Source organism: Desmodus rotundus, chromosome 7 (genome assembly GCF_022682495.2).
Source record: "Desmodus rotundus isolate HL8 chromosome 7, HLdesRot8A.1, whole genome shotgun sequence".
NCBI lineage: Eukaryota > Metazoa > Chordata > Mammalia > Chiroptera > Phyllostomidae > Desmodus > Desmodus rotundus.
Genome location: NC_071393.1, coordinates 12,596,663 through 12,624,552, shown reverse-complemented (window position 1 = coordinate 12,624,552; position 27,890 = coordinate 12,596,663). Strand labels below are relative to the sequence as shown.

General features: G+C 51.9%; 1 protein-coding gene and 1 long non-coding RNA gene across 2 annotated transcripts; both read right to left on the bottom strand.

Annotated features, from left to right (window-relative positions):
* Positions 1–265: 265 nt before the first annotated feature.
* Positions 266–5,267, bottom strand: LOC139441032 (uncharacterized). Its single transcript, XR_011651404.1, has 2 exons — positions 5,187–5,267; positions 266–2,542 (listed from the first exon to the last, which is right to left on the bottom strand). It is a non-coding gene; the product is annotated as an uncharacterized lncRNA (long non-coding RNA).
* Positions 5,268–22,634: 17,367 nt separating this feature from the next.
* Positions 22,635–23,496, bottom strand: MIF (macrophage migration inhibitory factor). The gene is made up of 3 exons (XM_024566984.4): positions 23,280–23,496; positions 22,955–23,127; positions 22,635–22,849 (listed from the first exon to the last, which is right to left on the bottom strand). The coding sequence occupies exons 1-3, from the start codon at positions 23,385–23,387 to the stop codon at positions 22,783–22,785; spliced, it is 348 nt and encodes a 115-aa protein (XP_024422752.2). The 5' UTR covers positions 23,388–23,496; the 3' UTR covers positions 22,635–22,782.
* Between the last annotated feature and the right edge of the window lie 4,394 nt (positions 23,497–27,890).

Sequence of the window (27,890 nt, the reverse complement as noted above, 5' to 3'; positions counted from 1 at the left end):
TCATTTGATGTCTAACAAAGTTTCCAGAATTTGGCACAGGTCAAAACGATACGCTAGAGTAGTCAGCGATTATATGTGAACTATTAAAGGGTCTATCTATGTGGTTAGGCTTTCTCACTCAGCCATCTATCTTCCCGTCTAGGTTCTTTCTTTATGCACTTTGCAGGGGATGATCTTTGTATTTGTTCCCTTGTGCTTAAATCATAATAGTTCACCTATTTTCCTTGCTTTTTTGCCCATCTAGTTCCGACAATTATTATCCCTATCCAAGGTATAGGGGGGGTTGTCCTAATGTTACAGAACAGGCGGGGGGTGGTTCACGATAAATTATTACAGAAAGGATTCCCCCATTCTGTCTCTGGAGGTTCCCCCCCCCCCACACACACACCTACTAGGTTCGAAATGCCTGACGCCAGAGGAAAGACGTCTCTCAATGCCAGAGACTGGTGAAAAGGAAAGGAACTGTTTATTTAAAAGTTACACAAACTTAGAGCAATGACTTAATGTCTTCAATAAAATACTGAAGTCCTCTAGAATACCCACAGATGCACAGTCCTTCCCTCTCCCTGTGCCCAGTCCGGGGTACTGTGTCTCAGGAAAGGAAGTAGAAGTCCGTGGTTCAGGCTCCCGGCACCATCAGCTGTGTGGCTGCTGCGATCTCCAGTTAATCCAAAACCATGTGGCACCTTCTCATGGCCCAACAGCAAGAGTCCTTCCTCCCCTTTTCTTCCTGGCAGAGTCTCTCCTGCTACCTAAGCCGCGTGGCAAAAAGAAGCACTCCAAAACCTCGTGGTCCTCTTCCTTTCCCTTCAGAACCGCATGGTCCTCTCTTTACTTCACCTAAGCTGCCTGATCCTGGCCCTCTTCCTTTCCCCTCAGAACCTCGTGGTACTCTCCTCTTTTACTTCAGAACCACATGGACCTCTATCTATCTACTTGCTTCAGAACCTCGTGGGTCTACTCTTTCCTTCAGAGCCGCATGGTCTCCTCCTTTCTCCCCCAAAACCTTGTGGTCCTCTCCAGTCAGCTCCACCTGCCAGCATCCCCGTATTCTTCCAGCTTTACTGGGCTGCCATAGTAAGTCCGGGCAGGTGCGGCCCCATCGCGTGGAGCCAATCCTCTCCACGCTCTCACGCAGGCGCTGTAACCAGGGGGAGTTGCTTCCCAGTCCCATCATGGGTGGAAGTCACTCCCATCTCCCTGGCTCAAAGCAGGGCCACAGCTATTTAACATATCTATGAAACCAGTTAAAGGTTATAGATATGTTAAATGACTGTGCCAGGGGTTAGCTGCAAAGCTGTTGCTACCCAAAACAGCTCTGAATGGCCCTGTTCCATGTGCCCCATCCCCTCTGGCTCAGGCTTGTGGGGGTGAGGACATGCTACATACATTTTTCTAATATTGCCTGGGCACCCCGAGTCCTGGACCCCATTACAAATCCCTTCCTGGGGCCCTCCTCTTGGCTGCACCCTGCTTCACAGTCAGTCTACTCATTAGGCATGAGGTCCTCACAGTTTAGGGCCCTGCAGAGGGGTCCTGCACCTGCAGTGTTCCGGAGTCTGTGCTCTGTTCTTGCTCACAGGCATCCGGCCTGCCCCTGTACACAGCAGGGCGTACCTTGTGCTGAGGCTCGATCTGCCCATAGTCAACAGCATCAGATCTCAGCCAAGTTGGCCAGCTAAGATCGGATCTGTAAAATGAGGATTCCAAAAAAGCCAGCAGTTTTCTTTAAGAGACTGCAGCGCCGGACAGCTGAGTTCCAAGTCCAAGTGGCCGGCAAGGTTTTCTTGAGTCCTTTTCACTTTGTCCAACTCATCCAATTGGCCCCATCAAAAATAGACCCACTAGGCCTGAAAATTACTGACCTCAAAAGATCGGACTTCCAAATCGCAAGAGCTCTCGGGCAAACCAGCACTTCCATTTTAAACTCCAAATGCGTGTCTCCCTCCACTTAGAGGTCGCCTCTCTTTTACACGTCATCTTCCCTTTCCCAGCAGCTCTCACGGGCAAAAATCATCAGCTCTGGAGGCTTGTTCTGTTTTCAGTACTCACATAATTTAATTTTAATTAACCCAAAAGCAAGGCACTTGTGTGCCACTAGTACCTTTTCTTTGCACCTTTCCTTTATAGCATTTGTGAGATTAAAGTACAGAAAATTTTGTATCAATTTCGCCAGAGATTTACATGTAATAGCCAAAAATACAAAGCCATTGTAAAAAAAAAGAAAATCTGTCCTTTGGTTCTCATTGCTGATTGCTCAGACCTCTGGCAGTAAATGCAGCACTGACTGAGCTAGCATCATGGGCTCCAGGGAAACACCAGGCTGGAATTTGGGGGGCTAGGGGACTGGAGCTTGGCTGCAGAAGGTTGGAGTGTTTTTCTCCCATTTGCCCCCCAACTTTCCTAAAATTTTGCATCAGCCCTGTGATTCCCTTTTTATTTTTCCCTCGGACTTCAAGGAATGAACGAAGCACACTTATAAACATGTCTGGCCCCTCCAAAGCTTATCTTTGAGAGTTTTGTGGGTGCTTTCTCCTCCCACCTGGAGAAGAAAATAAAAGCAAACATATCAGCTGGGCTGCACTTCCCCGCTTTGCTCTACCCAGCAGAGCCCAGCGCAGCCGGGCCCAGCCAGCCCTCTCTGCTGGGGGCTGGGTCTATCATTCCCCGATTCCACAGGTAACACCGAGCTCTCACGGCAGACCGCTCAGCGGCTGCTCCACACCAGGGAGGATCCCATGGCCACCCCGGCACCAAAAGCCTTCCACACTCGGCTCCCTCAGCCTTCCTTTGCTCAAACAGTATTCCAAGGAGTCCGGATTGTTCTTGCACTTCCCGCTTCGTCTCCCGCTTCTGGGCAACTGAGTAAAAAACTTCTTCCTTCATCACGGTCATTTCCGTGTCTGCGTGTCTTACCATACCTGATTCCAGCAAATCCTGGGTACATTTGTAAACAATATGTGCGTGTATATATGTAAATGTGTGAGTGCATATGTACATACATGCGTGTGAACATGAGTAAGTGTGTGAACTGGTAGGTAAGAGTGGATACGTGTATGCATATTGGGGAGTATCTGTGTGTGTATGTGACAGTGTGTGCTTGAGTGTGTAAGAAGAGCATAGGTGTACATTTGTCCTTTGTGCGGGTAGGTGACTGTCTCTTTTTCCTCGAACTTGCCTGACCCCAAGTGCCTGGGACTCCCCACAGAGACTGTCACTATTTTTTAAATGTTCCAATTACAGTTGACATGCGGTATTGTTAGTTTCCTGTGTATAACATGGCGATCAGACGTTTGTATGACTTACGAAGTGATCACCCCCATAAGGGCCCCGCTGACCCCATACACAGTTATTGCCACATTACTGACTCTGTGCCCTGTGCTGTGCGTCACATCCCGTGACTATGCTTGTGACTAGCAATCAGTACTCCTCCACCCCTCCCCCTCTTTCACACATCCCCCTGCCCTCCCTCCCTTCTGGCAACCGCCAATTTGTTCTCTGTATCTTTAAGTTCGTTTCTGTTTTGTTTGTTCATTTACTTCGTTTTTTTAGATTCCACACAAAAGTGAAACCATACGGCATTTGTCTTTCTCAGCCTGACTTATGTCACTTAGCGTACTAGCTCCTCCGTCCAGCCATGCTGTCACAAGTAGCAAGATTTCACCTTTTTTATGGCCAAGTTACAGTCCATCGTGTGTATGTATGTGAGAGAGGGCCGTTCTTCACCCCTCTGAAGAACGGAGGCAAATGCCCCAAATATTTCCTGACATCTCCCTGGATGCTCCACAGCCCTCTGTGGAGCTGGGGGCAATTTATGTACTTGCCTTCTCAGAGTCCTCTGTGAAAATTCTCATCTTTGCCCAGGAGGCTGTTCCCCCCCACCAATCTGAGGAGATCTGTCAGAAGAAGCCCAGGGTGCTGACCGGGGCAAGGGCCCTGGGGGGCAGGGGCTTTGGAAGTTTATTTTGACCAAGAATATTGGAATCTTAGAGCTGGTTGGGAATGTCAGAGAGAACCTAGTGTGACCCCACAATACAGTCTTTAAAAACCCACAGCCATACTGAGGGACACGGGGAGCCTGACGCATCCTGCTGCTGTGAATCACTGCAAAATGCTGATGCAATACTATACACAGCCCTTTAAAGGCATAGCTGAGGTCATAAAAAGTAAGCAAACCCTCCAGGGGTAAAAATGAAGAGGGAGTGGAAAATCGTGTGGTCTGAATGGAGAAGCGGAGGCTGAGGCTGCAGCTGCCCTGGGGGTACCTGTTCTTCAAGACCTGGAACCTTAGGGCCTTGTTGGGAAGTGGGAGTGAGACCCCACACAGAGCCCTGGCCTCAGGACCCTGCTCGATGGCATAGCAGATGACCAAGAAGTTATGTGTCCTGGCCTAGACTTTTTGTGGGAACAAACAACTCCTGAGAACTTGTAACCAAAGCCTGGGATACAGGTTTGGGCTTATTTATAACTACTTGAACAGCCCAAGTTACTTTTCTGTGGTCTCAAGTTGAGAACACTTTCAAGGCATTTTCAGAGGCCAGCAAAAGTCCTTTTGAGAGGGAACTCCCCCTTTTCCAACCAGGCCTCACAGGATTCCTCCCCTCCTATCAAATCCAGATGCTTCTACACCTCATTACCATGTCACAGGCCAGTGGAGAAGCTAGCCAGCATGACTGAGAGTCCAATGGTAAGGCAAAGGATTCCTCCAGTGACTTCCGATGTTGGAATTATAAAATACGTTAGAATACATAATGACTATGCTGAAATATTTGACAAAATAAAATGTGGAGTTTAAATCACGGGCAAAGAATAAAAGACTATCAAAATGACACAGCAATTTCATCTCTTGCTTTTAAGAAAAAGAAGGAAAGTTGGAGTGTTTTTCTTGCATTCGCTGTTTTCCAGTATCTTTAACTCAAAACAATCAGTATGTCAAAGCGGCCTATTTTAGGGGCGACGCGTTCTAAACTCCTTCGGTTAGGAACATATCGACAATGCAAACACCAGATCCCGGAGGGCGGTTCCCTCTGCGGAGGCTGAGGTCAAAGTGCCGGGAGGCTTCATTTCAGCCTGCCCAAGTGCTAATTCACAAGTGTTTGTACTAATACATTATTCTTTACAATAACAAGTGAAAAACACCATACTAACAAAAAGGTCATTGCAAAAATAAAAACCAAGCCACATACTGTCCTCTTGGATGCGCGCCTCATGCCAGACCCCAGGCACGGCGTTTTGCGAGCCCTCTGTTTGCCCTAGGATCGGGCCCTGCCAGGACTCGCGTCCCGGGACCGCTGGGACGCCAATCACGCCCGGTCGGCCCCGCCCCGCCCCTGACCCCGCCCCTAGCCCCGCCCCACGCGGGGCATGCTGGGGATGGACAGCCGCACCCACCTTGCCAGGCCCGTCCTCAGCCAGTTCCCCGGGTGTGGAGCTGGCTGGGAGAAGGTGGGAAGTAGCGGGCAGGTTGTCCTGGCAACGGACGCAGCAGGCAGCGGGTGTCTGGGCACGCGCTGGTCCGTTAGGCTCGCGCCGCCGGTGACCACAGCGGCCGCTGTGCCCAGGACCTGTGACGGTCCCACTACCGGGCGGCCTCCGAAGCTGAAGGAAAGGGGTGGAGAAACCTCCCGGGATGGGGAGCGTAGGCAGTGCTGGGGCAGCCGAGGCGGAAAGGGAAGGGTCTCGGTGGGGGTGGGGGGAGTCTCAGATTGTTTCCGATCCTGGGCAGAAGGCAAGGGTCGGAGACTCCGGCTGTGCCCACCGGGCCAGGGAAAGAAGCCCTGTGGAGTGGAAAGAACTGTGCAGAGCCCCAGAGGGCGAGCAGGGAAAGGGAGGACAGGAAAGGATGAAGAAAAGAGGGATGAACTCAAAGAAAAAGAAAAAATGGAGACGGAAGGGAGAGCCAGGAGGCCTCCCACACAGCTGACTACGGCACCGCTCCCCAGCCTTACAAACCAGATCACTGAGCAAATCGTGACCCATTTTAGGGAAGTCAATGTGTTTCACGTACAAGATAGGGCAGGGAAGGAACTGCCAGGGGAAAGGAGGGTGGGGGCCTACAGAGGGAAAAGGAACAAAAGCTCTTTTGACCTGAGTCAAGAGCCCCTGAGAGGCTACTTTTGCTTGTAGTAGGAAGTCCAACCAGAGCTCTGCTCCTCCTGGTGCCTAAGGCTCTGTCTTAGCCTGAGACTTACCTTTGGGTTAAGGACGGGAATGGGGCAGAAGGACAGTGGCGATGCCAGGAAGGAATGGCAGTGGGAGGAGAGGAGGGAACAGCGCAGTGGGGGGCCCAGCCGGCTGAGAACTAGACCCTGGTTTTAAGAGAAGTATGTGTCATAAGCACACCAGTTCCCTTGCAGGGCTTCTGAGTGTGGGGGACCACGTGTGAGACTAGGGGGTGTGGAGAAGACCCCTCTCAGTAATCCTTGTCAATTGGGAGACTACCTGTGGGACCCACTTCATGGGCTTGCCCCCCCCCCCCCCCCCCCCCCCGCCGCCCATCTTGTTCATGCTTTGTTCATCCTTTGCCGCAGGGCAACTTGGGGTCTCAACCCACATCCTTTGGGAGGAGCTTGGCGGTCTTGCCCTCTGATGTAAGGCAAATGGTCCCTGGGCCTTTAGTGGCCACTAATGCTGATGGGGAGGTTACTGAGCTCCCAAAGTTTTCCGAGGCTGTTTTGTCCTCTTATGTAATCACTGCTCTGCCCCTTTCTGAGTGTGATAAAGACAATTAGTGAGGCACAAAATGGTTTAAAAGGGTATGGGGCCCTCACATGCAGGGACATGTGATCAGAAAGCCCAATCCACATGGCTTGGGGAATCACTTGGGGAAGATGGGGCTGGAGCCAACCTGTTCAGGCCACAGCCTACTACTGCCACGTTCTTGCCACCCCATTTGCCAAGAGAGCCAGGTCAGCTTAATTGGCTCCCAGGGTGTTTGGCCTCATTCTCCTTGACCCTACTCTGAATCCAGAGACCTTCATTTGAAACCTGGATCTGTCACTTACTAGCTGAGTGATCTCGGACAAGTCATTTCAGCTTTCCTGCTTAAGCAGAAAGAAGGTCTGTAAATGAAACTGTATAAAAACCAAGGCACTTCTAGCTCCGAAGGGAGGCTGCTGCTGTGGGGGAGGAGCCCTGGCTGGGAATCTGATACAGTTCTTTGGTCCCCAACTGGAATGGCCTTGGGACAAAGCATTGTGGGAATCTTGGCCTCGTCAATTGCCTTGACTTCGTCTCTTATGTTACGCTATCACCATCAACACCGTCACCCCCTTCAGCCTTAGGATTGGCCTTGGCCTCAGTTTCCTCATGGGTACGCTGGGGATGATGGTTCCTGTAGGAATCGGTGAGCTTGGGATAAGGACGCCATTAGGTTAGATTACGGTTGAAATGCATGAAGGGGGGGCGTTCGGATCTAGAGAGCAGCAGATGGCTGGCCTGAGAAAAGAGCCGTGGAGGACGTGGGACCCCGTCAACCGACGATAAGAGTCTGACATAAGAACCGGGGGCAGAGTCTCAAGAGGAGAGTCTGTTGGAAAAGGGGCCAAACAGACCAGGCCACTGTCAACACACTGGAAAGGAGCAATCCTTTTTTTTTTTTTTAATTATTTTGAGAAAAGAAATGATGAATTTTACAAAAAAATAATATACAAAACGATCACAAACTCAAGAACAATATCTTGACTTTATCTTTTTAAAACACGTTTAACTTAACTGCTAGACATTACTTCGCCTTTAAAAATGACCTCCCCCCCTTACTTTTTGACTGAAGACTGCTTATTACCTTTTTATGTGACCATGATGTTGTGATATTTCCTACAGAAATAATATTCCGTCAGCTTCCCTTTGTCAGTCAGCCATTTACGCACCGCAATAGCTATAATTAAGTAGACACAGGAGTGGTTTCAAAGCACACAAATATATCCCGCTCGACCCCCACATTCCCGACCTCCCAAGTTTGCTTCCCCCTTAAGCCACCGCCAAAATGCCCACAGCTACTCCCACAGGAGATGCGTGACAGACGGAACTTCCAAAGGAAAGAGACTGTGGGGCTCAACCAACTTGTGAAAGTGTCTTCTGCACATTTTTCAAAAGCACCTGACAACTGAAAGCTTTACCCGGGCCCTGCCCAGAACAAACAGGCCCAGCGGCTCAAGCTCCGTTGACCTCGTTGGCCTCGGCTGCAAAGACGCTTTGAAATAACTGCAGCTGTGCCAGGCTCAAGGTCAGCCCCGGAGAGTTCAAGGGAGGATAACTAAGTCTTTAAACAATACGGGGACTGGTTTACTCTTAATTTTGGCTAGTTTTGTGATGACATCCAAGCTCCCCAGCCTACCTGCCTCCCTTCACCCCTCAAACCTGCAGAGCAGGGAGGCCCCTGAGATTTGTGCTCACCCGAAAACTCTGCTCTGAGAGAAGCAGATTTTCCCCTATTGAACCCACTCTGTCCGCTCTGCAGCACACACAGCTGGTCTGACCTTTGAACCACAGGTGCACTTCCTGAAAGGGCAAGGGGTGGGAGCCAGAAATGCTGATTCAGGTCCCAGGCAGGTCTTTTGGAACCCCGTGCCAGCTCCCCTTTCCCTGCCTGTCCTGTGTGTACTAGGACTGTTGAAAACGCGTCCACAAGTATGAAAGATACATGCCCTCGGGGGAGAGAAAGTGCAGAAGAACTGGAAGGAAAAGGGCCACAGTTGGGAAGAGAGGACCGTGGGGCGAGGGTGGCTGTCTTCCCACCCCCGTACCTGAGGCTGGTACTGCCGTTTGACTTGATGCGCGACTTTGAGGGAAGCTTCCTCCTTTACCTCTCTGGGCCTTGGCTTCCCCTTTCAAGTAGGGCTGCAGATACCCATCAGGGCAGCCAGTGCAGTGGGCTGTGAAAGAATTCACACAGAGAAGAAAACGCAGAGAGCAGAGTTTGTATTCGCTTTCCAGGAAAGGAAAAGGACTAGGTGTGAAGACGTGAGCTTTGAATTGGACTATAAAGGGTGGGGGCTGCAGCTGGCGGTTTTGACTGGGACACCTCGATCAGTTTTGTGGGGGCTTCAGTTTGCCCCAATGTTATCTTTAGGTGCAGGGCCCAGTCACTGTGACTTTGCACCTCCTGTATGGCGATTTTTCAGGACTTCAGCGTCTTTAGGGTATTTTCAGCAATTTTCCAGCCCTGATAATAGGGGCTCAGGAAAACAACAGTTAATTATGGCTGACAAGGTCAAGAAGAGGCCGGCCAGCTCTGGTAAAGAGCGGCGGAAAGAAGCTCTTTGTCCTTTTAATTCCTACCTCACGGGGTAGTTGTGAGGATAGCAAGAGGTAATGTCCGGGGGAAATGGCTTGGGAAACTGGGGAAGGTCACTCACAAAGGACCCCCTCATAATCCCTTTGGCCAAAGGGCGAAAGTAGAGTCAGAGGTCTTGGACCCAGGCCTGGCCTGTTTGGGGAAACTGCCCTGGCCTTTACTCAAAGCTGACCCTGCCTCGGGCAGAGCAGCCCTGCTCAGAACACCCCGCCATCCCCCTGCCCCCGTGTGGGCAGGCCCATCACAGGCAGAGTCGGAGCTGAGTTGAGGGGTGCCCTAGGGCCTGGCCCTTTGGAAAAGCCTGGAAAGCTGAGGAGTTGCTGTTCTGGTCCAGCAGGCCCCAGCTGCCCAGAGTAGCTCAGTCTGCCTGTCCAGGGGACTACAGGGAAGGGGACCAGAGATGGCCCAGGACCAGAGTAAGAAAGCATGTGTGGGGGGCCAGTCAGCAGAGGCGGAGACAGGGTGGGCCTGGGCTGGGGCCAGGTGGTGAGGAGCAAGGAGTCCACCTGAGCAGGGGCTGCTGAGCCAAGGGTTCGCTCAGTCTCTGGGTCCAGTGTCAGGGCACCACCGACACCAGAGGCCCCGCTGCAGGGCAGAGAGCCAGCGCTGGAGGCTGGGGCGTTCGGGCATTCGGGCCTTCTCGTTCCCCTGGTTGCTTTTCCTCCTGATACCTGGTGCTTGCTCTTCTTGCCCCTCCTGCTCCCCATGACCTCCACTCCAAACATATTCTGTCTCTTCAAGGTGTACAGAGTGAGCCCTTTGAGAAACAAAAAGTTTACCTGAGATGAGTCTGGGGTTCGCTTCCTGAAGAGAAAGCATGGGTGTCAGGTTCTGGGGACAAGCTGGCTGAGGGTGGGAGAGCGACGCTGAAGCTGACTGCAGCTTTGAGGAGGAGGAAGAGGAGCAGGAAGCCAGAAGGGCGAGGGTGGGGACACGCGGGGCTAAGTGGCAGGGTGGCTCCGCAGCAGCCTATCGGGGCCTGAGGTGATGGAGAAAGACTGCCACAGGCTGGGCAGCTGGCTCTGCCTCCCCCACAATAGGACAGAGGGCACCACATGACAAGGACGACCAGGTCCCAAGAGAGGACCCAAAGGCACTGAACTAAACCTGACCACTTTCTTTTCCCAAACTCATGGGTCGGAGATATTGCTGCTGCTTGCTGAGCAGAGTGGCTGGGTAGGGACTGAAAGGGTCCCCCAGAGAGGGTGAGGCCATCACCCATTCCATCCACTCCCCCTTTGGGACCCCAAGGGGACTTGAGACTCCCCCACCTAGGCCTTGGGAGGGGTCAGAGCTTGGTGTTACTGAACTCCAAGGGCGAGCACACTGGACCCCACACTAAAATCCCCTCCCTGTTCGCTCACCCCAAATTAGGTCTAACTTCAAAGTCCAAATTTGGCTCAGGTATTCTGCCAAGAGAGAAAATGATGACAATACTCCAGGAAAAAGTCAACACAGAAATGGCCTCTCTATGAATTTCCTGGGGTGAAATTCAAATTAAAAAAAAAAAATTAAATTCCTTTGCCCTTTCAGGTTAAAGTTCAAAAAAATAAAAACTGAAAATCATAAGATCAAAAAATTTAAATCCGAAGCAGTCACAGGAAGCCCAACCATCCGTCAAAGCCCAGTGGCCTTCACTGCCTCTCCCAGACCTACCCACCCACCCAGCGGGCCCGGAGGGCTGGGTCCCTCCCGGAAGGGGGTCCTCCTCCACAATCAGCATTTTAACCTGTCAGAGTCGCTGGGACGAGGCCAGTGGTGACAGCCTCATAGCCTTGTCTGCCACAGGGAAATCCCCCAGGCCACCTACAGGCTGCTGGGTGAACCCAGCATCCAGCACTCAGCCCCATGGGTTCATTCTTCCCGCTGCGTCCCGCCCCCTGAAGGAAGGAGGGGGACAGAGAAGAGAATGATAGCCCAGACCCCACACACACCCTGGGAGGCTGACCCAACGCGGGGTCCGCTTGAGCCCTGTTCAGTCACGTTCAGTAGGGCGGGGAGCAACTTCGACAACCGGGTCCTCTCTGAGCACACCTGTGCCACTCCTGCTTTCTGGCGAATGGGCGTCACCAGCCCCGCGGGCAGCTCGGCTGTTGGGTCTCATTTATACCTGCCGGTATGTTCGAAACCTCGTGATTTCCCTCAGTGTGTCCAGTGCTGAGCTCTGCCTGGTGACACAGAGACCAAGCCTGGGCGCCTCACCGCACGCCTGCGCGTCCTGCCCGGGGCACGTTCCCTAACAGAGCGTCAGGGAGCAGCAGCTGGGGCCCGCTGAGCCTCAGGGCACTGACTGTCCTCCGCTGGGTTTGCGCCAGCCTTGAATGGCATTTATTTCTGTAACAAAGGTCCTGGTGGGGAGGGCTGCCTGTCCCTGACCAAAATTCCCTTTTCTCCACCACACAGAGGGGTAGCCATTTTTATTAGATTCCAGCGCCTTGTCTCCTTTTATTTTCGCTTTGCTTCCTGGCCCAAACATTTACTTTCTTTGACTTGTCCTTCTAGATTTTGCCTCTTGGGGTCTCACGTGGCAAGAGAGAGAAAAAACAGTCAATTCCAGGTTCTTCACAAAGATCCACTATTGAAATAGTCGCATGGCTCACCCCAGAGAGACCACATGGGCCACTGTACTTCGGCCAGTTCCCCTCTGGCACCTGGTCCTGCTCGCCTCCACCCGGGCTCAGCTGACCCTTCTTGAGACCTAATCCATATGTCTTAAAACATACGACCTCAGGCCCAAGCAATCCCTGGACCCCCCACCCACAGTAACAGTGCTGTCCACCCCCAAATCATCTCAGTATCTGACACTGACCTTCATTCTTAAATTGCGACCTACAGCCTCTGAGAGCTGCCAGGCTCGTGGGATGGCTTCTGGTTCTCACCGAGTCCCTGGCTGCAGCATTGACGGGTCAACCCCTCAAGAGTGTTCTGGGTCACCTGGCTCCCTGGGGGGTGGCCCTGCCTCTTCCTCAAAGCTTGCCCTTTCTCCCCGGCAGGAGCTCGCCTGTCCCCTGAGTTGGTCTGTGCAGTCTGGTCCCCCCAAGCGTCATCGACACCATCTCTGCCCAGCCTGTCTCCCACCCCTCACGTTCCCCTGAGGACATTCCTCTTCCACAGCTGGCCTCTCTCATTTCCCACAGCTCCTGCTCTACAAGTAAGACTGTGGTCTGTTTCTCACACCATTCCAGTTCCTTCTGGATCTCCCAAGTAACCCCGACTCCCTGGGACAGATGGCTCCCAGCCCAAGCTTTTGCATGGCCTTGCTAGCTTTGGGGTGTGCGGTGATTTCATCAAGTTGTTTTTCTATCTCATCCCAAGAAAATGGCACATTGTCTTAATGGCCCTGATCCCTTTGAATGTTGCCCATAACAAACTACCAGCATTTCACGGAAGAGGCTTCAGTCTCCCGACTCAGGGGACTAACTCTGAAGAGCCTAGAAGGCACTTCCAGGGTCAAGAGGGATCCTTCACAGCCCCTACTCCAGCAGGAACTTACAGGTCGCCACCTCCTGGTGGGGGCCCAAGATTCCCACCCAGGTGTACTCCAGCCCCTCCCTGCCTTTGCAGTTGAAAGTTCCTACATGTGATCAGGCTGAGAACCCCCCACCCCCACCCTCCCTCAGAAGACTCAAGCCATCTGGAGCCACGTCTACTCCACTGTCTCTGTCACAGGTCAAAGCTCACACCAACCCTCTCACTGCGCACCAAACCCAGCAGCCAGGGCTTGCTAAGGCCTCCCCTAATCAGAGCACAGCTGTGAGCTTGTAGCCACCCCTGAAGCACCACCTGAGCTGCTGAGGCCAAAACCCCACGTAGACCCTGCTTAATGCAGCAGGATGGAGCCTGTCGCCAGGGCCACGAGTTACAAGCCAACCACACAACCATATGCATCAGCTCACAGCACCAAAGCATCGTGGGGAACCCCCAAAGTTCCCAGGAAGTCCCTGTGTGCACACCAGCCTCTCCAAAGCCTTCACAGAGGTTACGGGTGTGGACTCCACACTCAAAGCCAGAGTGCAAGACGTGGGTTTGAAGGGGCCTAAACAGAACACTGCCTTTTTCCAGGTCCAGTCTCGGGGCCTCTGCCATAGAGTTGGCACAAGTCAAGGCACCTGCCGGGGGAGGACGTGGCAGAGCAGGCCTGGCGGGGGGTGGGGGTGGAGGGTTGGAGAGCTCCTGCAGGGATGGAAGCACCTCATGGGGAAACAAGAGGAGATAAGGGGGAAGGGCTCCCTAACCCCTGCAGGAGCACCAGTGGCTAGAAACTCAGGGAGGCTGGGTGTGGGCTGGGGTGAGGGTAGCCCCGGGCATTGGCTGGAGTGGGGCGATTCCTTAGAGGGACAGGGGAATCTGGCAGCACCTCTGTATAGCATGCTAGTGCTGGCTTCCCTTTGTCCTGTGTGTGCGTGTAATCATTTGTATTGTGCACTATTACACACAGAAGAACGCCTATAGTTTAACAAGTATAACACAGACACTTGTAAGAACAGAGAGGAAAAATACCACAGCAGCACCCCACCAATTCCCACGAGTCCACCCCAGTCACAGGCCTCCCTCCCCGCAGTGGGACCACTGCCCTGACTGCAGTGAAAATCATCTCCTGGCTCCCCTCACAGTTCTACCAGCTAGACCCGGACCTCTGAACAATGTTATTTGGGGTTCCCAGTTTTTGGACTTTAAATATATGAAATTGTATTATGGGTATGTTGCATCCTTTTTTTCTTTGCTTTTTTTTTTTTTTGGTTGTTAATTACTTCCAGATTTTTTTACTGTGGGGTAAACTGCAGGCCCATGTGGTGGTCTTCGGCGGGGAGTGATGTTTGGCTCGGGGGGGGGGGGGGGGTTCATGTGCAGCGCAGGACGTGGCGCTCAGGAGAGTCAGTCGCCTGCGCTGTGTCGTTGTCTGCTGGAAGAGAAGATGCTGCGGTGTCTCACGTCCCTGTGCTGGGTTGCTGTGCCTTTCTGGTGACCACCGGCCCTTCCATGTGCTGTAAAAATTGCTCTCAGCATCAGATGCTGGAGCAGAGGACACAGCAACAGCTGAAGGAGGGTGGGTTCTGTCTGAAACAAGACTTGCATACAAGACTCAAACGGGGGAGCTCCTTGCATGCATCTTGAATGCACAAAGGAGACATCTGTCTGTTGCTTGTCCCCCTTTGCCTCCAACAGCTGGAGCTGGGCATCCGGAAGAGGCAACAGCCCTGGTTATTCACTGAAGCTTGCGGGGAGTCCATCTTTCCCGCTGGCTGCCGCAGGGTTTATTGGACCAGTGTAAAGGTCACTTGCACGAAGTTCGCTGCTCCTTTTCCACTTTGTTTTTGCCACCTGCAGGGTCGATTTCTCTGTAGAAACTCCTTCCGTGGTTGCCTCTGCCCTTGCACAACTGAGGATGATGCTTGGGCCATCGGTCCCTGTTCCGGTTCTGGCAGCAGTGCTGGAGGAGGCCTCTTGCACACGGGCGCTGTGGGAGCGTGTGCAGACTGCGGCTCTGCCGGTCAGGGACACTTGTTTGGGGACTGGGCGCTCTGCGCTGATTTGTGCGCCTTGTGTTGTGCCTTCTGACTCTAGAACGTTGCATCTTTTGCTCCACATTTTACGCTTGTGAGATTCGTCCACGGCAATATGAGTACATGTAGCTTGTTCGTGTCACCGCGTGTAGCATTCTGTGACATGAACGTACCACAATTTATTTATCCATTCTATTCTTGATGGACATGTGATGGTTTCCACACGTGAGTTTCTTTAGGGTGCATGCCCAGGAGTGGCTTTGCGGGCATGTTAATTGTAGCCAGCTCGCTGGGCGGTAGTGGTATTTTGCAGTGGCTTTTAACAGCATTTCCCTGATTTTTACTGAAGTCGAACACCTTTTCCATTTGGATATTTCCTTTTGTGAAGTAGCTTCTAAAGTCCTTTGCTAATTTCTTATTGGGTTGTCTATTACCAATTTGTAGGAGGCTTTTTTTTTTTTTTTTAATATGTCCTGGATATCAGCCCTTTGCCAATAATGTGAGTTGCAAATCCCTCAGCACATCTTGTCAGTCTTCTTATGGCGTCTTACTAGTATCAGGTCAAACATGTCCATCTTTTTCTTAGTTGTGTATCCTTTCTGTATCTCATTTAAGAAAACGCTGAGCTGATAATGCTCTTACATGGTCTTTTAAGATCTTTTTTAAAGATTTTATTTATTTTTAGAGAGGAAGGGGAGGAGAAAGAGAGGGAGAGAAACATCGATGTGCGAGAGGAACATCAATTGGTTGCCTCTCACACTCCCCCCAACTGGGGACCCTGCCTGCAGTGGAGGCCTGTGTCCTGACCGGGAATCGGACCACAGACCTCTCAGTTCGCAGGCTGGCACTCAACTCATTGAGCCACACCAGCAGGCTGATCTTTTAAGATCTTTATGATCTTGTCTCCATGGCTTGAATTCATGAGGAACTGATTGTTGTAAGGGTAGGAGTCTAGCTTGTTATTTCCGCCAAGTGGAAGCCAGCTGTCCAGCGTCCCTGAACGACCAGGGCTGCCTTCGTGCAAACGTCGAGGCTGCCCCTGTCACACACCATGTCACGTATGTGGCGAGGTCTGTTTCTGGGGCTTCCTTTCAGTCAGTCTGCTGTCTGCCCCTCTCCTAGTTTCACTGTGCCTTGATTGTGGAGCTAGATAACAAATCTTGACATCAGAAAAGCAAGTTTTCTCACCTTGTCTTCTTCAGGAAGATGTCTTGGCTCCTCTTGGCCCTTTGGGTTCTCATGTAAACGTTAGAATTTGGTTGTCACTCTCGGAGTGCCCCACGCCAGAGCAAACCGTGGCCTTGAACCATCGCCTGGCCTCCGCCCACAGGCTGCAGGCACTGAAGCGGTTGCACAGTGGGGGAAAAAAAATATTTGGATGAATCTATCCAAATATCTGTTGGAAATTCTAGCAACCGATATTTGTGTTGAATCATGAACCAGATGCGGGAGGTGACATTACCTTATGGCCTCCAACTGGGGGTGGGGGGGCGGTACGTGTTCTCTTCATCTCCTTAGTTCTTCAGGGCTCCTCAGCGTGTGAGTTTTCAAATTGAGTTCTGCATATCTTGGATGTATTCCGAGGTCCGGGCCAACTTGTTCTGGGCTTGTTTGTTTCCCTACCTTCCATCCTTTGAATGCGTGAGGTCGTACTCTGTGTGGAGTCTGTGGTCACTTCCCATTCTGAAAAATGTCTGTTTCTGCACTGACACGCACCGCATGTATTGTAAATACCCTCTGTTTTGCTCGTCTGGTGGAGACATTACCGCAGTGATGCCACTTGGGCATTCACGTTAAATCGGACAAATTCAAACTCTTCATGCCCGCTTCGGCCATCTGTACCCACTCGGGGTCACCAGCACCCACATCCACACAGAGATCATCCTCTGTACCCTGGAAATGGCGAAGAGGGACAGCAAAGGCTAAACGTTCTTCTCTGCTTTGCAGTAACTGTGTTTTGTTTGGACTGCCTGCCTCTCACTAAGGAATCAACAGCCCCGTCACTGAATGACTCATTCCTGGAAACGGGGCTTCTTAGCACCCAGCCCTCCTTCAGGTGTTGGTGTTAGAGGAGGAACCCTATGGATGGATGCGGCTCAGAGATGGAGAGTCACTCACCTGTTGCGATCAGGTGTTTGGAGGGTGGGGGTATAATCTGTTACATTGTTCTGCCGACAGATTCATTCACAGTCTTCTCCAAAGCCATATGCTCTTTGGATGGGGTCTAGCTCCTGGTCCCCTGTCCCTCCAGGTTTAATGTGAGAATCGAAGTCTGGGTTTGTAGAGAAGAGTCCAAAGGAGTTAAATCCAGAGGGTCTTTTCACTTCTCTCTGAGCAACAAAGAAATTGGCTTACTTAATAAATAAGAATGTTATCTTGTTAATTATCAGAATGCAAATGTGTGTATGAGGAGACTCACCACCCAAAGAGTCAACTTTTCTCCTAGAGAAAAACTGAAACGCATACCTTTGAGGATCACGTGTCAAAGGAACAGTGGCCTCCGCAGCAAAGCGCCTGGCATGAGATGAGGAAACAAACTTCTCGGGGCGGGTTCTGGCACCACCAAGAGTCCGCATTCGTAAGCCAAGTTGAAAACTGTGGAGTCGGTGCGGCTCCTTTTCCACTGCTGACAGCCTTGTGTAATACGTGAGCACATCACCCACCTGATACTCAAGACGGCTGCGGCCCCTGTGCTTCCAGGCTGCCTGGTGGACGCAGCGGGCAAGTCCCTTCAGGAGAGCAAGACCAGAAGGGCTGACGTTTGGCAGGTGGGGAGGCAGGCAGTGGGGGAAACTGAGGGCAGGTAGGGAGCATCTGGAAGAGGGGAGGGGCCGGGACGAGGACTGAGAGGGAAGGCCCCCTAGTGGGGTGTGGGGCAGTCTGCAAACAAGCTTGTCTGTTACAAATAAAATTCAGAGAACCCATTGGGAGGAAAGAATACAGAGCACAGAAGTAGACCCGAGTACAAAAGGGGATTTGATTTGAAGTGAAAGTGGCATTTCCCCTGTGGGGTAAAATGGGTGATTTAACAGATAGTGAGGGGACAGGTGGGTGGCATCTGCAATAAAAACATGGAGCCACAACTCAGACCTGACACGAGGCATTCCAGACAGAGCAAAAACGTGAATGTCAAAATCACATGCCCTGGCTGGTGTGGCTTGGTAGATTGAGTGCTGGCCTGCAAACCAAAGGGTGGCTGGTTCGATTTGTCTCCGGCACATGCCTGGGTTGCAGGCCAGGTCCCCAGTAGGGGGCGCTCAAGAGGCAACCATACAATGATGTTTCTCTCCCTTTCTCCCTTCCTTCCCCTCTTTAAAAATAAATAAATAAAATCTTAACAAAACAAAATCGCATGAAGTCCCGGGAGAAAGCATGGGAAATCGCTTTGGTAATCATGGAGTGGGGAAAGCCCAGAGATGACACACCCTGAAGAAGAGATTGATAAGTGTGTCTCCAGAGCCTGCCCACAAAGTCAAGCACCAGATGACAAAGCGGGAAAGTATTTGCAACTCATGGCAAAGGGTTAATTTCTCTAATATATAAAGAACTTTAAAACAAAAATTCCACTGGGAAAATGGGCTGGAGGATTTGACTTAGTTCCCAAAACAGGGAAAAGGAATGGCAGTTCACCAAATGAAAAGAGAAATGTAAATTTAAACCTTTTGGCTTGAGAGAAAAGCATCTTCCCCATCAGACAGCCAAAGTCAAAACTTGGGTTGGGAGGGCCTCTAGTGCCCAGCTGCATGGTCCCACAGACCTCCCCCTTGCCAACTAAGAGGGACATCTGGCCATATTAAAACAGCATCGTTGCCTTTGACCAAACAATTGCACTTCTAGGAACCCGTCCTACAGGTATACCTCTGCGTGCGTGGGACTCAGCATAGCTGAGCTAGGTGCTGCAGGCTGGAGACAGCAGAAATGTTCATGATGGGCGCTCGTTGAGTGGAATTGTGGTCTGTCCTAGTCCTAGCCGGGCAAAAATGGAGACTCTTCAAGTACTGAGATAGACGGTATATATATTCCTCACCCAAGGACACTTTCCATTGCTTTTAGAGAGAGAGGAAGGGAGAGAGAAAAACATTGATATGAAAGAGAAACATCAATTGGTTGCCTCCCGTGTGCATCTGGACTTGGGGCTCATAAGTGCCTGGACTGGGGATCGAACCCACAGCCTTTCAGTTACAGGATGACCCTCCAACCAACTAAGACACACTACTTAGGGCAAGATAGACTTTTAAGTTAAAAAAAGGGCAAAAGGCAAAACTTGTATAGACTACGCTACCACTGGGGGGACCTGGGGGCGGGGTTATGCATATTTGCTTGTATATGCATAAAATGCCTCTGGAAGGATTTGCGAGAGGCAGCAGGAAGGAATCCTTAGAACACCTTGAATCGAGCCACGTAAATATATCACCTACTAAAATGAGGATCAAATTAGGTGTGCAAGAAACCAGGTCTCAGGGGGACATGGTCACAGGGGACACGGGGGATGAGACTTCTTATTTGGAACTTTTGGATTCAGAGTCCTGTCTGGATGTTTTGGGGACTAGACCCATGAGACTATGGAGTCCGGACCCTATTGTCCCCAGATTGGGGCTGAGGCTCCAGGAGTGAGGGGACAGAGCCAATTTCTGGTAACTGGCAATTTTTGTCTCTTTTATGTGGGCTTCAAACACAGAAATGGGGCGGTGTGCTCACTTAGTTCACCAGGAGGGGAACTCTGGGCAAGTGGCTGGCGGGTTTGCACTGTGTTCCTTCACACATGCCCGCCCTGATTCTACTGCATTCTCATGGGGAGACCCAGGGGGCTGGGACCTGGCTTTGCAACTGCTCAGCTAGGAAGGGAGGGTGGGCTGGCAAGAGAATACTTTACGGAAACACTGTGTGGGGGGCCAGCACTTAGCTGACCAGTGACATAGTCAGGAAGACATCGGCAGCCCAGAAACGTTAGACACTTCCTAAGCTGCTGGGGGTCGTCCTTCACTGTATCTGTTGCTTTAGAGGCCCTAAGGCCTGAGCCGCCAGCCCCTGTGCTTTGGTGGGCCCCTTGGCGTGAGCCAGGGTCCACAGTGAGGGTTTCAGCTGTAACCCCACAAGAACCTTGCCCTACTCCAGGCCCTCCTCCCCCATCCACCTCCAGCACCGCCCAACTATGGGTGGAGCCAGCCTCCAAGATACCTGCCCACACTCCCTAATAGTGCCAGGAAGGCATTTCACAATTTATCCAAACCTGAGCACAGGCCCCTGACTTGACCCTTCCCTGCCCTCCATGCCCGAGACCGTGAGATGTCCTATCATGCTCCATGGTTGAGCCAATAGGTAGGATGGACATCTGGTGAATCCCTTCATTTCACAGACGGGGGAAACTGAGACCCAGAAGGGGAGCAGAGCAGACAAGACTCTAATTTCTCAAGGGAAGCAGGCAGAAGACTGAGGGGAGTTGGGTGGGGGTGGACCCTGAGGTAGGGGTCTTGGCTGAGGCTGGGGCAGGGGGTGGTGGGGCGTGTGCAAGGAAGGCATGCCTGGGGAGGTGGGAGACCCAGGGGGGCCTGCACTGCTGGGACTGCCGCCCAAAGGTCACAGAGCTGGGTGCGGCCTCCTCTCAATGCCCACAGGATGCTGGAGGACACAGGAAGAGAAACCCTAGCTCACAGGTCCTAGGCCAAAGCCTGGAGGGGGAGGGACTTTGGTGTCAAGTACTGGGTGGCCTCAGGGAAGGTTCCCTAGAAGGGCACAGCATGGGACTCAGCAGATGGGGGAACAGGCATTCCATGAAGAAGGAACAGCACCTGCAAGGTGAGCTGTGCAGCTGCCAGGGCCTGCACACAGTGGCAGAGAGGACTGTGTGTTACCCTGTCATCGTCAGCAGATGACATGGTGCCACTGGAAGGATGGAGGGATGGAGCAGGTGGCAGTCTGTGCCCCTGCCCCGATCCGTTCCACACGTCACTCCTAAGTGTTTGGAGATTAATTTCTGCTGCCGTTCAGAATGTTGACCACACCGCTGTGGGCCCTGGGGTGGCTGTATGAGGAACAGGCTGCTAGGGGATGCTGGAGCCCATGCTTTGGAAGAAATGAGGCTGGCCAGCAGGTGACTGGGGTGAGGTGCAGGGCCAGCTATTAACTCCAGGGAACTTGGGAGCATGGTGGGCAGGGCCAAGGCTGTAGGTCCCTTTATCCTTTCCACGGTGCCACTACCTTGCAGATGCCTAGGCTGGCCAGAGCCTGATGCTTCTGGGTTTATGGCAGGGAGCGGATTAATCTCCACTCCCCTACGAGCCCCTCCAGCCTCCAACACAGCAGGCGCCCAGCCTGCCCTGCCTCCTTGGCCCTCAGAGACCCCACCTTTAGCCGTGGAGACACACTGCTCAGGTGTGGACTCAAGCAAACACACTCGATGGCAATAGTGAGGGTGAACGTATGGCCAAGCCCTGGGAGGCGGCCCACCCAGCAGCGTTGGCCACACCCAGGGAACCGGGGGTCAGTGCTCTCATCTGTGAAATGAAGGAGTTGGACTAAACGCTCAGGGACCTTCGCCCTGCTCCCTCACGACCACATGTAGCACAGGCTGAGAGCCAGGTAGAACAGGGCCTGAAGCAGAGGAAAGAGGTCCTGTCTTAGGAACTGGGGGGCTAGAGGCACACGAGAGCTGAGGCAATGCGACAAAGGCTGGGGCTGAGGCACAGATAGGTAGGAACCTATTAAGTGGCAGGTGCTGAGACCCAAGCCCACAAGCTAGGCTGAGTGGGATCTTTGGCTCCAGCTGGGGCCATGCTCCGGACCCCAACAAGGAAGCGGAGGGAAGGCTCCATGGCTCTTCCACAGAGGACAGAATGAGTCTGAGGTAAGCTGGAGAAAGCCCTTAAAAAACCTTTGTGTAAGAGAAGTGACTCCCCCAAAGATGGGCCACACCTTTCTCGACTCCAAGCTGATTCTGCCTTCTCAGTGCTATTCTGGAAGTGAATCCACGCCACCCCTGGCTGGACTGAGGCTGAGCAGGGAGAGCTTCTTGCTCACGACTGTGGGATGTCAGTGATGCCACAAATTGACACGAGTGCAAGGGCTGTGGGTGCGGGTTGGGCTGGGTCACTGCCTGTGGCCTTGCTTGGCATCCGCTGCCAGGGTACATGGAGGCCCTCACACTGTGGGGTGGGGAAGTATTCTGGCCCAAGGCAACTGGCCTGGGCAAGCAGCACTCCTGGGCTGGGAGGATAGGAAGCAGGGCAGCCAAGGACCCTGTGGTCAAGGGGCATTCGCTGCAAATTGCGTTATCACTACCCCCACAAAGGGGTGATCCTGGCCCCCAATCATATTGGGCCTTGATACCAATTCCCAAAGTTCCAGAACAATGAGATTTTCCAAGTTAAGAAACTGGGATGCCAACCTAGGAGAGAGTGACCTGGGCTGGAGGGGAAAGGCTTTCTTTTCCCAGGATACCCTTTGCTCATCTGGAAGATGGAGCAAAGACAGGCTGAGAGAAGGTCCAAGACCAGCTGATCTCCAACCCAGGCCAATCAGATATGGACCACAACCCCCCCCTTCCCTTCTTCCCTGCCAGACCTAGACCACGTGGTGGTCCTGCACCGTGAGTGGGCATGGACTTCAACTGGAGTCATAAAGCGGCCCTCCGAGGCTCTCATTCAAGTTTGATTTCTGGGTCTGTGGCCCCAGGCTGGATGCCAGCCAAGACTGGACCTTCTTCTAGGGGAGCAGAGAGCAAGGCTGGTCAAAGTACAATGGCAGCAGATTCTTAGGGGGCACCTCTCTGAGCCTTGGTTCCCCAATCACTTCCGCGGTCCCAAACCGATTCCACCACAAGCCAAGTCCAAGGCAGCTGGGGTCTCCAAACCATTTATTTCTCCCGACCGTTGAAGTGGAAGGTCCCTGGGAGCCGGGCGGGCAAATACTGCGGGTGGGCAAATACTGCGGGCGGCGGGGTGTGCAGTCTGGTCCCGGTCCCGGTGGATCGCGGTGGCGTGGTCCTCAGGCGAAGGTGGAGCCGTTCCAGCCCACGTTGGCCGCGTTCATGTCATAGTAGTTGATGTAGATTCTGCGGGGGATGGAAGTCGGGCTGAGCAATCTGCGCGGTCGTGGGCTGTAAGCTGCGCGCCTGGCATCCCCGTCCCCCACTCCCAGTGACCCCAGTCCCCCGTACCTGTCCGGGCTGACGCGCAGGCGCTCGGCTAACAGGCCACACAGCAGCTTGCTGTAGGTGCGGTTCTGCGCGCCGCCAATCTTGCCGATGCTGTGCAGGCTGCAGAGCGCGCACGGCTCGCTGGAACCGCCGAAAACCATGAGCTGGTCCGGAACCACGTGCACCGCGATATACTGGGGGAAGGGGGACGGTCAGCGGACCCGAGCGACTTTGCCAGCCCCGGGGGCCCCCCGACCCTTCCCCGCCCGGAGCCGCCTTCTCCCGCCCCAGCCCGGGCCCACCTCGCCCGGCAGGCACCCCCTCTTCCAGTTCTCTCCCGACAAACCTGGGCGGGTTTGCCCGTGGCCTGCGCCAGCTGCTGGGTGAGCTCGGAGAGGAGCCCGTCCGGCACGGAGGCGCGGGGCACGTTGGTGCTCACCACGAACATCGGCATGATAGCGGAAGGACGACGACGACTAGGACACAGGAACCAACACGCGCGCGACCGCACCTAGGAGACCTGCGCTACGTGAGGGCCGCCCAGTTCCGCCCCAGTGCTGCCTCGGCCCCGCCTCCTGTGACGCCACTGCCGGCGGAGGCCCCGCCCCAGTGACTGGTGACGTCGCCGCTGCGGGCGGGGCGCAGGCGGGACTCGGATAGGGTCAGCCCGCCTGTTCCCCAGCGGAGGCCCCTGCTTTCGCGCTCCTCCTCAAAGCCTTTCTCTACCCGGCAGCCGGGAGTCTGCCTGTCCCTCGTTGGTCAGTCCTTTCATTTAGTCACTGGTGTTTACTCAGGGTCGTTTGTGTGCCAGTCTAACCATCCCCGTTCAAGAATGGTTTTTTTTAAGCTGTTTTTTAAGGTTTTATTTATTTTTGGAGAGAGGGGAAGGGAGGGAGAAAGAGAGGGAGAGAAACATCAGTGTGTGGTTGCCTCTCGTGTGGCCCCCACTGGGGACTTGGCCGGCAACCCAGGCTTGTGCCCTGACTGGGAATTGAACCAGTGACCTTTTGGTCCGCAGCCCATGCTCAATCCACTGAGCCACATCAGCCAGGGCAAGAATGGGATTTTGAAAGAAAAAGTGTGGGGTTTGTGGGGGAATGAGGGAGGGGTTAGTCTCTTGTTCCTCTGGGCTGTTGCCTCAAGGTTTCAGGATGTGAGTGGGGACAATGGGTCAGGTACAGGGCCGGGCTCACCGCCGGCCATTATGGCTGAGGACAGATGTCTCATGGTGCGAGATGGGAGTTTCCATTAAGCTGCCGGATATCAAGTGAGTAGGGGCAACTGAGTTATGAGCAGTCCACTGGGTCAGTCGGGACAGCCGGGAAACTAGCCTGACCCTTCCAGTGACCGCCTGAGAGAATGGGGGACTCTGGTCCCAAAGCCCATCTTAACATCAAGGTGCAGGCAGAGGTTTCGTTTGTTTGTTTTTGTTTTTAAGACTTTATTTCTTTTTAAAGAGAGGGGAATGGAGGGGAAAAGACAGGGAGAGAAATTTCGATCTGTTGGCTCTCTCATGTACCCAACTGGGGACCCCCTCCCGCAACCCAGGCATGTGCCCTGGCCCCGAATCAAATCGGTGACCTTTTGGTTCTCAGGCTGATTTCCAATCCACTGAGCCACACCAGCCAGGGTGCACAGGTCTTCATAAGGAGGGAGAGGGAAAGCAGAACAAAGAGATCGGGGACTGGGGTGGGGGTGGGGGGGAGCGGTGGACGTGCAGGCCGTGTCCTTATTGGTCCCTGTGTGAATTTTCGTGGTCAGTGTCCTTGAGTTGGCCATCTGGTCTTTGTAAGCTGACTTCCTGTGTCTGGGCAGTTGGGGGTAGCTGGGCCCTTGGGGTCAGGGTCACATGAAAACTGCAACTGCTAAACTATAAAGTAAACTTAAAAACTTTTAACATGCAAGTTCTAGTTTTGAGAGAAAAACCAGGTTAGAGTAACAAGCTGGGTTTAACATTTACCGTCTACCACATCTTGGCTCTGAATTCCTGCAGAGAAAGGAGTGCGGGATCTCTTCTGTAGCTGCTTCCTGCTGACGAGGAGTGACGTTTTCCTTCAGAGCCCAGACACCCTCGCTCTCCGTCAGCGGGGTGCTGAGGCCTGGGCATGGAAGGAGCCACGACAGTGTCGAGAATCCGCATTCCCTGCGTATAAGTGAGACTAACCTTGTGGAGACAAATTGTTACAAATCCCAATATTATTGGGGCAAAAGCTAGACAAATTCAGTATCCAGTTTTCTTCATAAGTAAAACATAAAACTTCGAAGACAATGAACTGAACTACAATGTAATGTCCATAACTGTGTATTATAGACTCTATTTTTCTCCCCTAAAATCACCCTCATTTTTAACAAAGAGCCAACCAAGACTGATTCATTTACTGCATTAAGTTCAGTCTCAATTCAGCCTGATTATTTGCATAAACACAGTGAGAACAGCGACTGATTAGATAGGCTTTCTTAAATCTTCTTTGCTGCGATTGTACAAGGAATCTCCAGATTGCGCGTGAATGAGCCTCTCAGGGCAGAGAAGCCAAAGCACACAGCTGCCGTCAGGCTTAGCCTGCAGTGCCTACAGATCAAGTTCTCAAGGTCCCCAAAGTGTCTCGAGGTTCTCCTTCGCCATCTCCTAGAAAAGCAATCTTTGCTCCTTACCTGGAAAGACTTCCGTGAACTGTATGAATAAGCAAGGGACCAGGCGATTTCTCCAAGGGGCTTGTACTGGCCTCAAAGTCAAGCTTCATTCCTTAAAGTTTTCTGGTAACATCCAGAGTCCAGGCATGTCTCTCTAAGACATGGCATTCCAGCCAAAGTTCTGGTTAATAAAACCACAATTGGAAACTGGCTTTATGTGTCCTATTATAAAGAAGTCAGATTCTTAATGGATTCATGCAAATAAACATATTACCAGAAAAATTATAATATTGATGTAGACTTTCCAAATTCTGGAGGGATTAGGTAGGGAGAAAAATATAAATGCTTCAATATTGCTCATGAAAGTATAATTTACCAAATTGCTTTTAGAATAAAAAGTCCACGTCGGGCAGGAGGAAGGAAAGTCCTCGTGCTTTTCACAGAGTGAAAAACTACCAAACTCCAGCTCTGTATCAGCTTGCTTTGCATCCTTGAGTTCATGTATTTAGTTAAATTCATTATTCAGCTTAATTACATAATTTCCTTTCAAGATTTTTTATACTCCATACTTTATTGAATACACTGTAACCAAGACGACACTTTCTAATTTAGTAAGGATATTTAAATGTAAGACTAATTAATTTTTCTCAGGATATTTTGAATAACATTTTATTTTCTTTAAGAGTTTATTTATTTATTTATTTTTTAGAGAGGGGAAGGGAGGAAGAAAGAGAGGGAGAGAAACATCAATGTGTGGTTGCTTCTTGAACTCCCCCTACTGGGGACCTGGCCCACAATCCAGGCATGTGCCCTGACTGGGAATTGAACTGATGACCCTTTGGTTCGCAGGCCATCACTCAATCCACCGAGCCACACCAGCCAGGGATAAATTTTAAAGTGGTATTTCCAAGTTAAGGAAACATGCTTTTGTAGTTTATTGACTATTGTTCATGGTGCGTTTTTGCCAGATTGGGTTGGGGCAGTCAGGAATTCTATGGCTGGTCTTTGATTTGCTACTGGATGGTCAAACAAACCTTCAAAAAAAAAAGTTAAGAATACTGTAATAAAAATTAGACCATGAGCAGCCCCAAATACCATAACAAGAAACATAATCTTTTAAAAAATGTCCTGAAGATGTATCTTTAGCTGCAGATAAAACACACACCCCTATTACTGTTGAAATTTCACTTTGTAACACAGAATAGCCCAGCATACCCAATGCCTCAGCTGAGTTTTGGTATACTGAGGACTTAAAACTGGAAACAAATGCATAGGAAATGTTGCAGAAAAACTGGAAGAGAACCCTATACAAATGACCAGATTAATCATGGGTTTGGAATCAAGATTGACGCTCCAGAGTGCCATGAAACCCATTATTCCTACAACTACAGGAGCAATAGCAAAAGTTACCCACAGGGAGCTAACAGTAAGGAAACAGCAGACATAGCTGTTGATGCGACGGTGACATTTCGAACAGTGTTTTCTGATGATGCAGTATCCTGTTATTTCCAAGTATCTAGATATTTAATCATCTTCATTTAATGTGGGTAGCTTTACATAAGCATAGCATATTCATTCCCAGTTACACCAGGGGCGGGGATACAGCAGTTAATAGGACAGATGGTCCCTGGCTCCCCAGGGGCTCAGAGCCAGCCAAGCAGGTGAAGTCCCACCTCATTCTATCACATGTGCTGAGCCCTTGTGTGTCCCGAGTCTCCACGGCCATAAGTCCCCAAGGGCTATTGTCCTCTTTGCGTGTGTGTGTGTATGTGTGTGTGTGTGTGTGTGAGTCCTTGCTGCAGGTGGGAGGAGGGCTGCCACAACAGAGTCACCATCCAGGTGCTTTGCCTGCATTACCTCCTCCCTGCCTACCCGCCCCAGGGTGGGTGAGGCTGCTGGCAGGCTCCTAGGAGAGGCACTGGAGTAGGAGGTGAGGCCCAGATGGAGCTCCATGGGTCAAAGACAAATTGGCCTCGGGCCCACCCCCAAACTTCAGGTCCCCTGGGCAACTTCTCTGTAGGTCTGGGAACTCCAGCTCCTGGGGAAGCCTCGCCCCAGCCAGGCCCTCTACGGTGACCTCCCAGAGCGCTCCTGGTGAATTCTTCGTGTCTTCCCTGTCAGCTCAGCGGGCATCTGGTGGGCACCAAGCACACAAGACTAAACACTGGCTGAACCATCACTGAGCTCATACAACGTGTATCTACAATGGAGAAAGTTAAGTGTGTTTTAGTAACTATTCAGAAAGTTTTCAAATAAAAGCAAAATGTTTAAAAACAAACAAAAAAAGACTAAATACTCTCAATAAATGAGTGGGTGAATGAAATAG

Bases quoted from the DNA above. Each gene is read 5' to 3' on its own strand.
- MIF (XM_024566984.4), bottom strand. From the start codon at position 23,387: ATGCCGATGTTCGTGGTGAGCACCAACGTGCCCCGCGCCTCCGTGCCG. The intron at 23,128-23,279 runs GTTTGTCGGGAG...CCCTTCCCCCAG, and splicing joins CCACGGGCAAACCCGCCCAG to TATATCGCGGTGCACGTGGT. The intron at 22,850-22,954 runs GTACGGGGGACT...CATCCCCCGCAG, and splicing joins CTGCGCGTCAGCCCGGACAG to AATCTACATCAACTACTATG.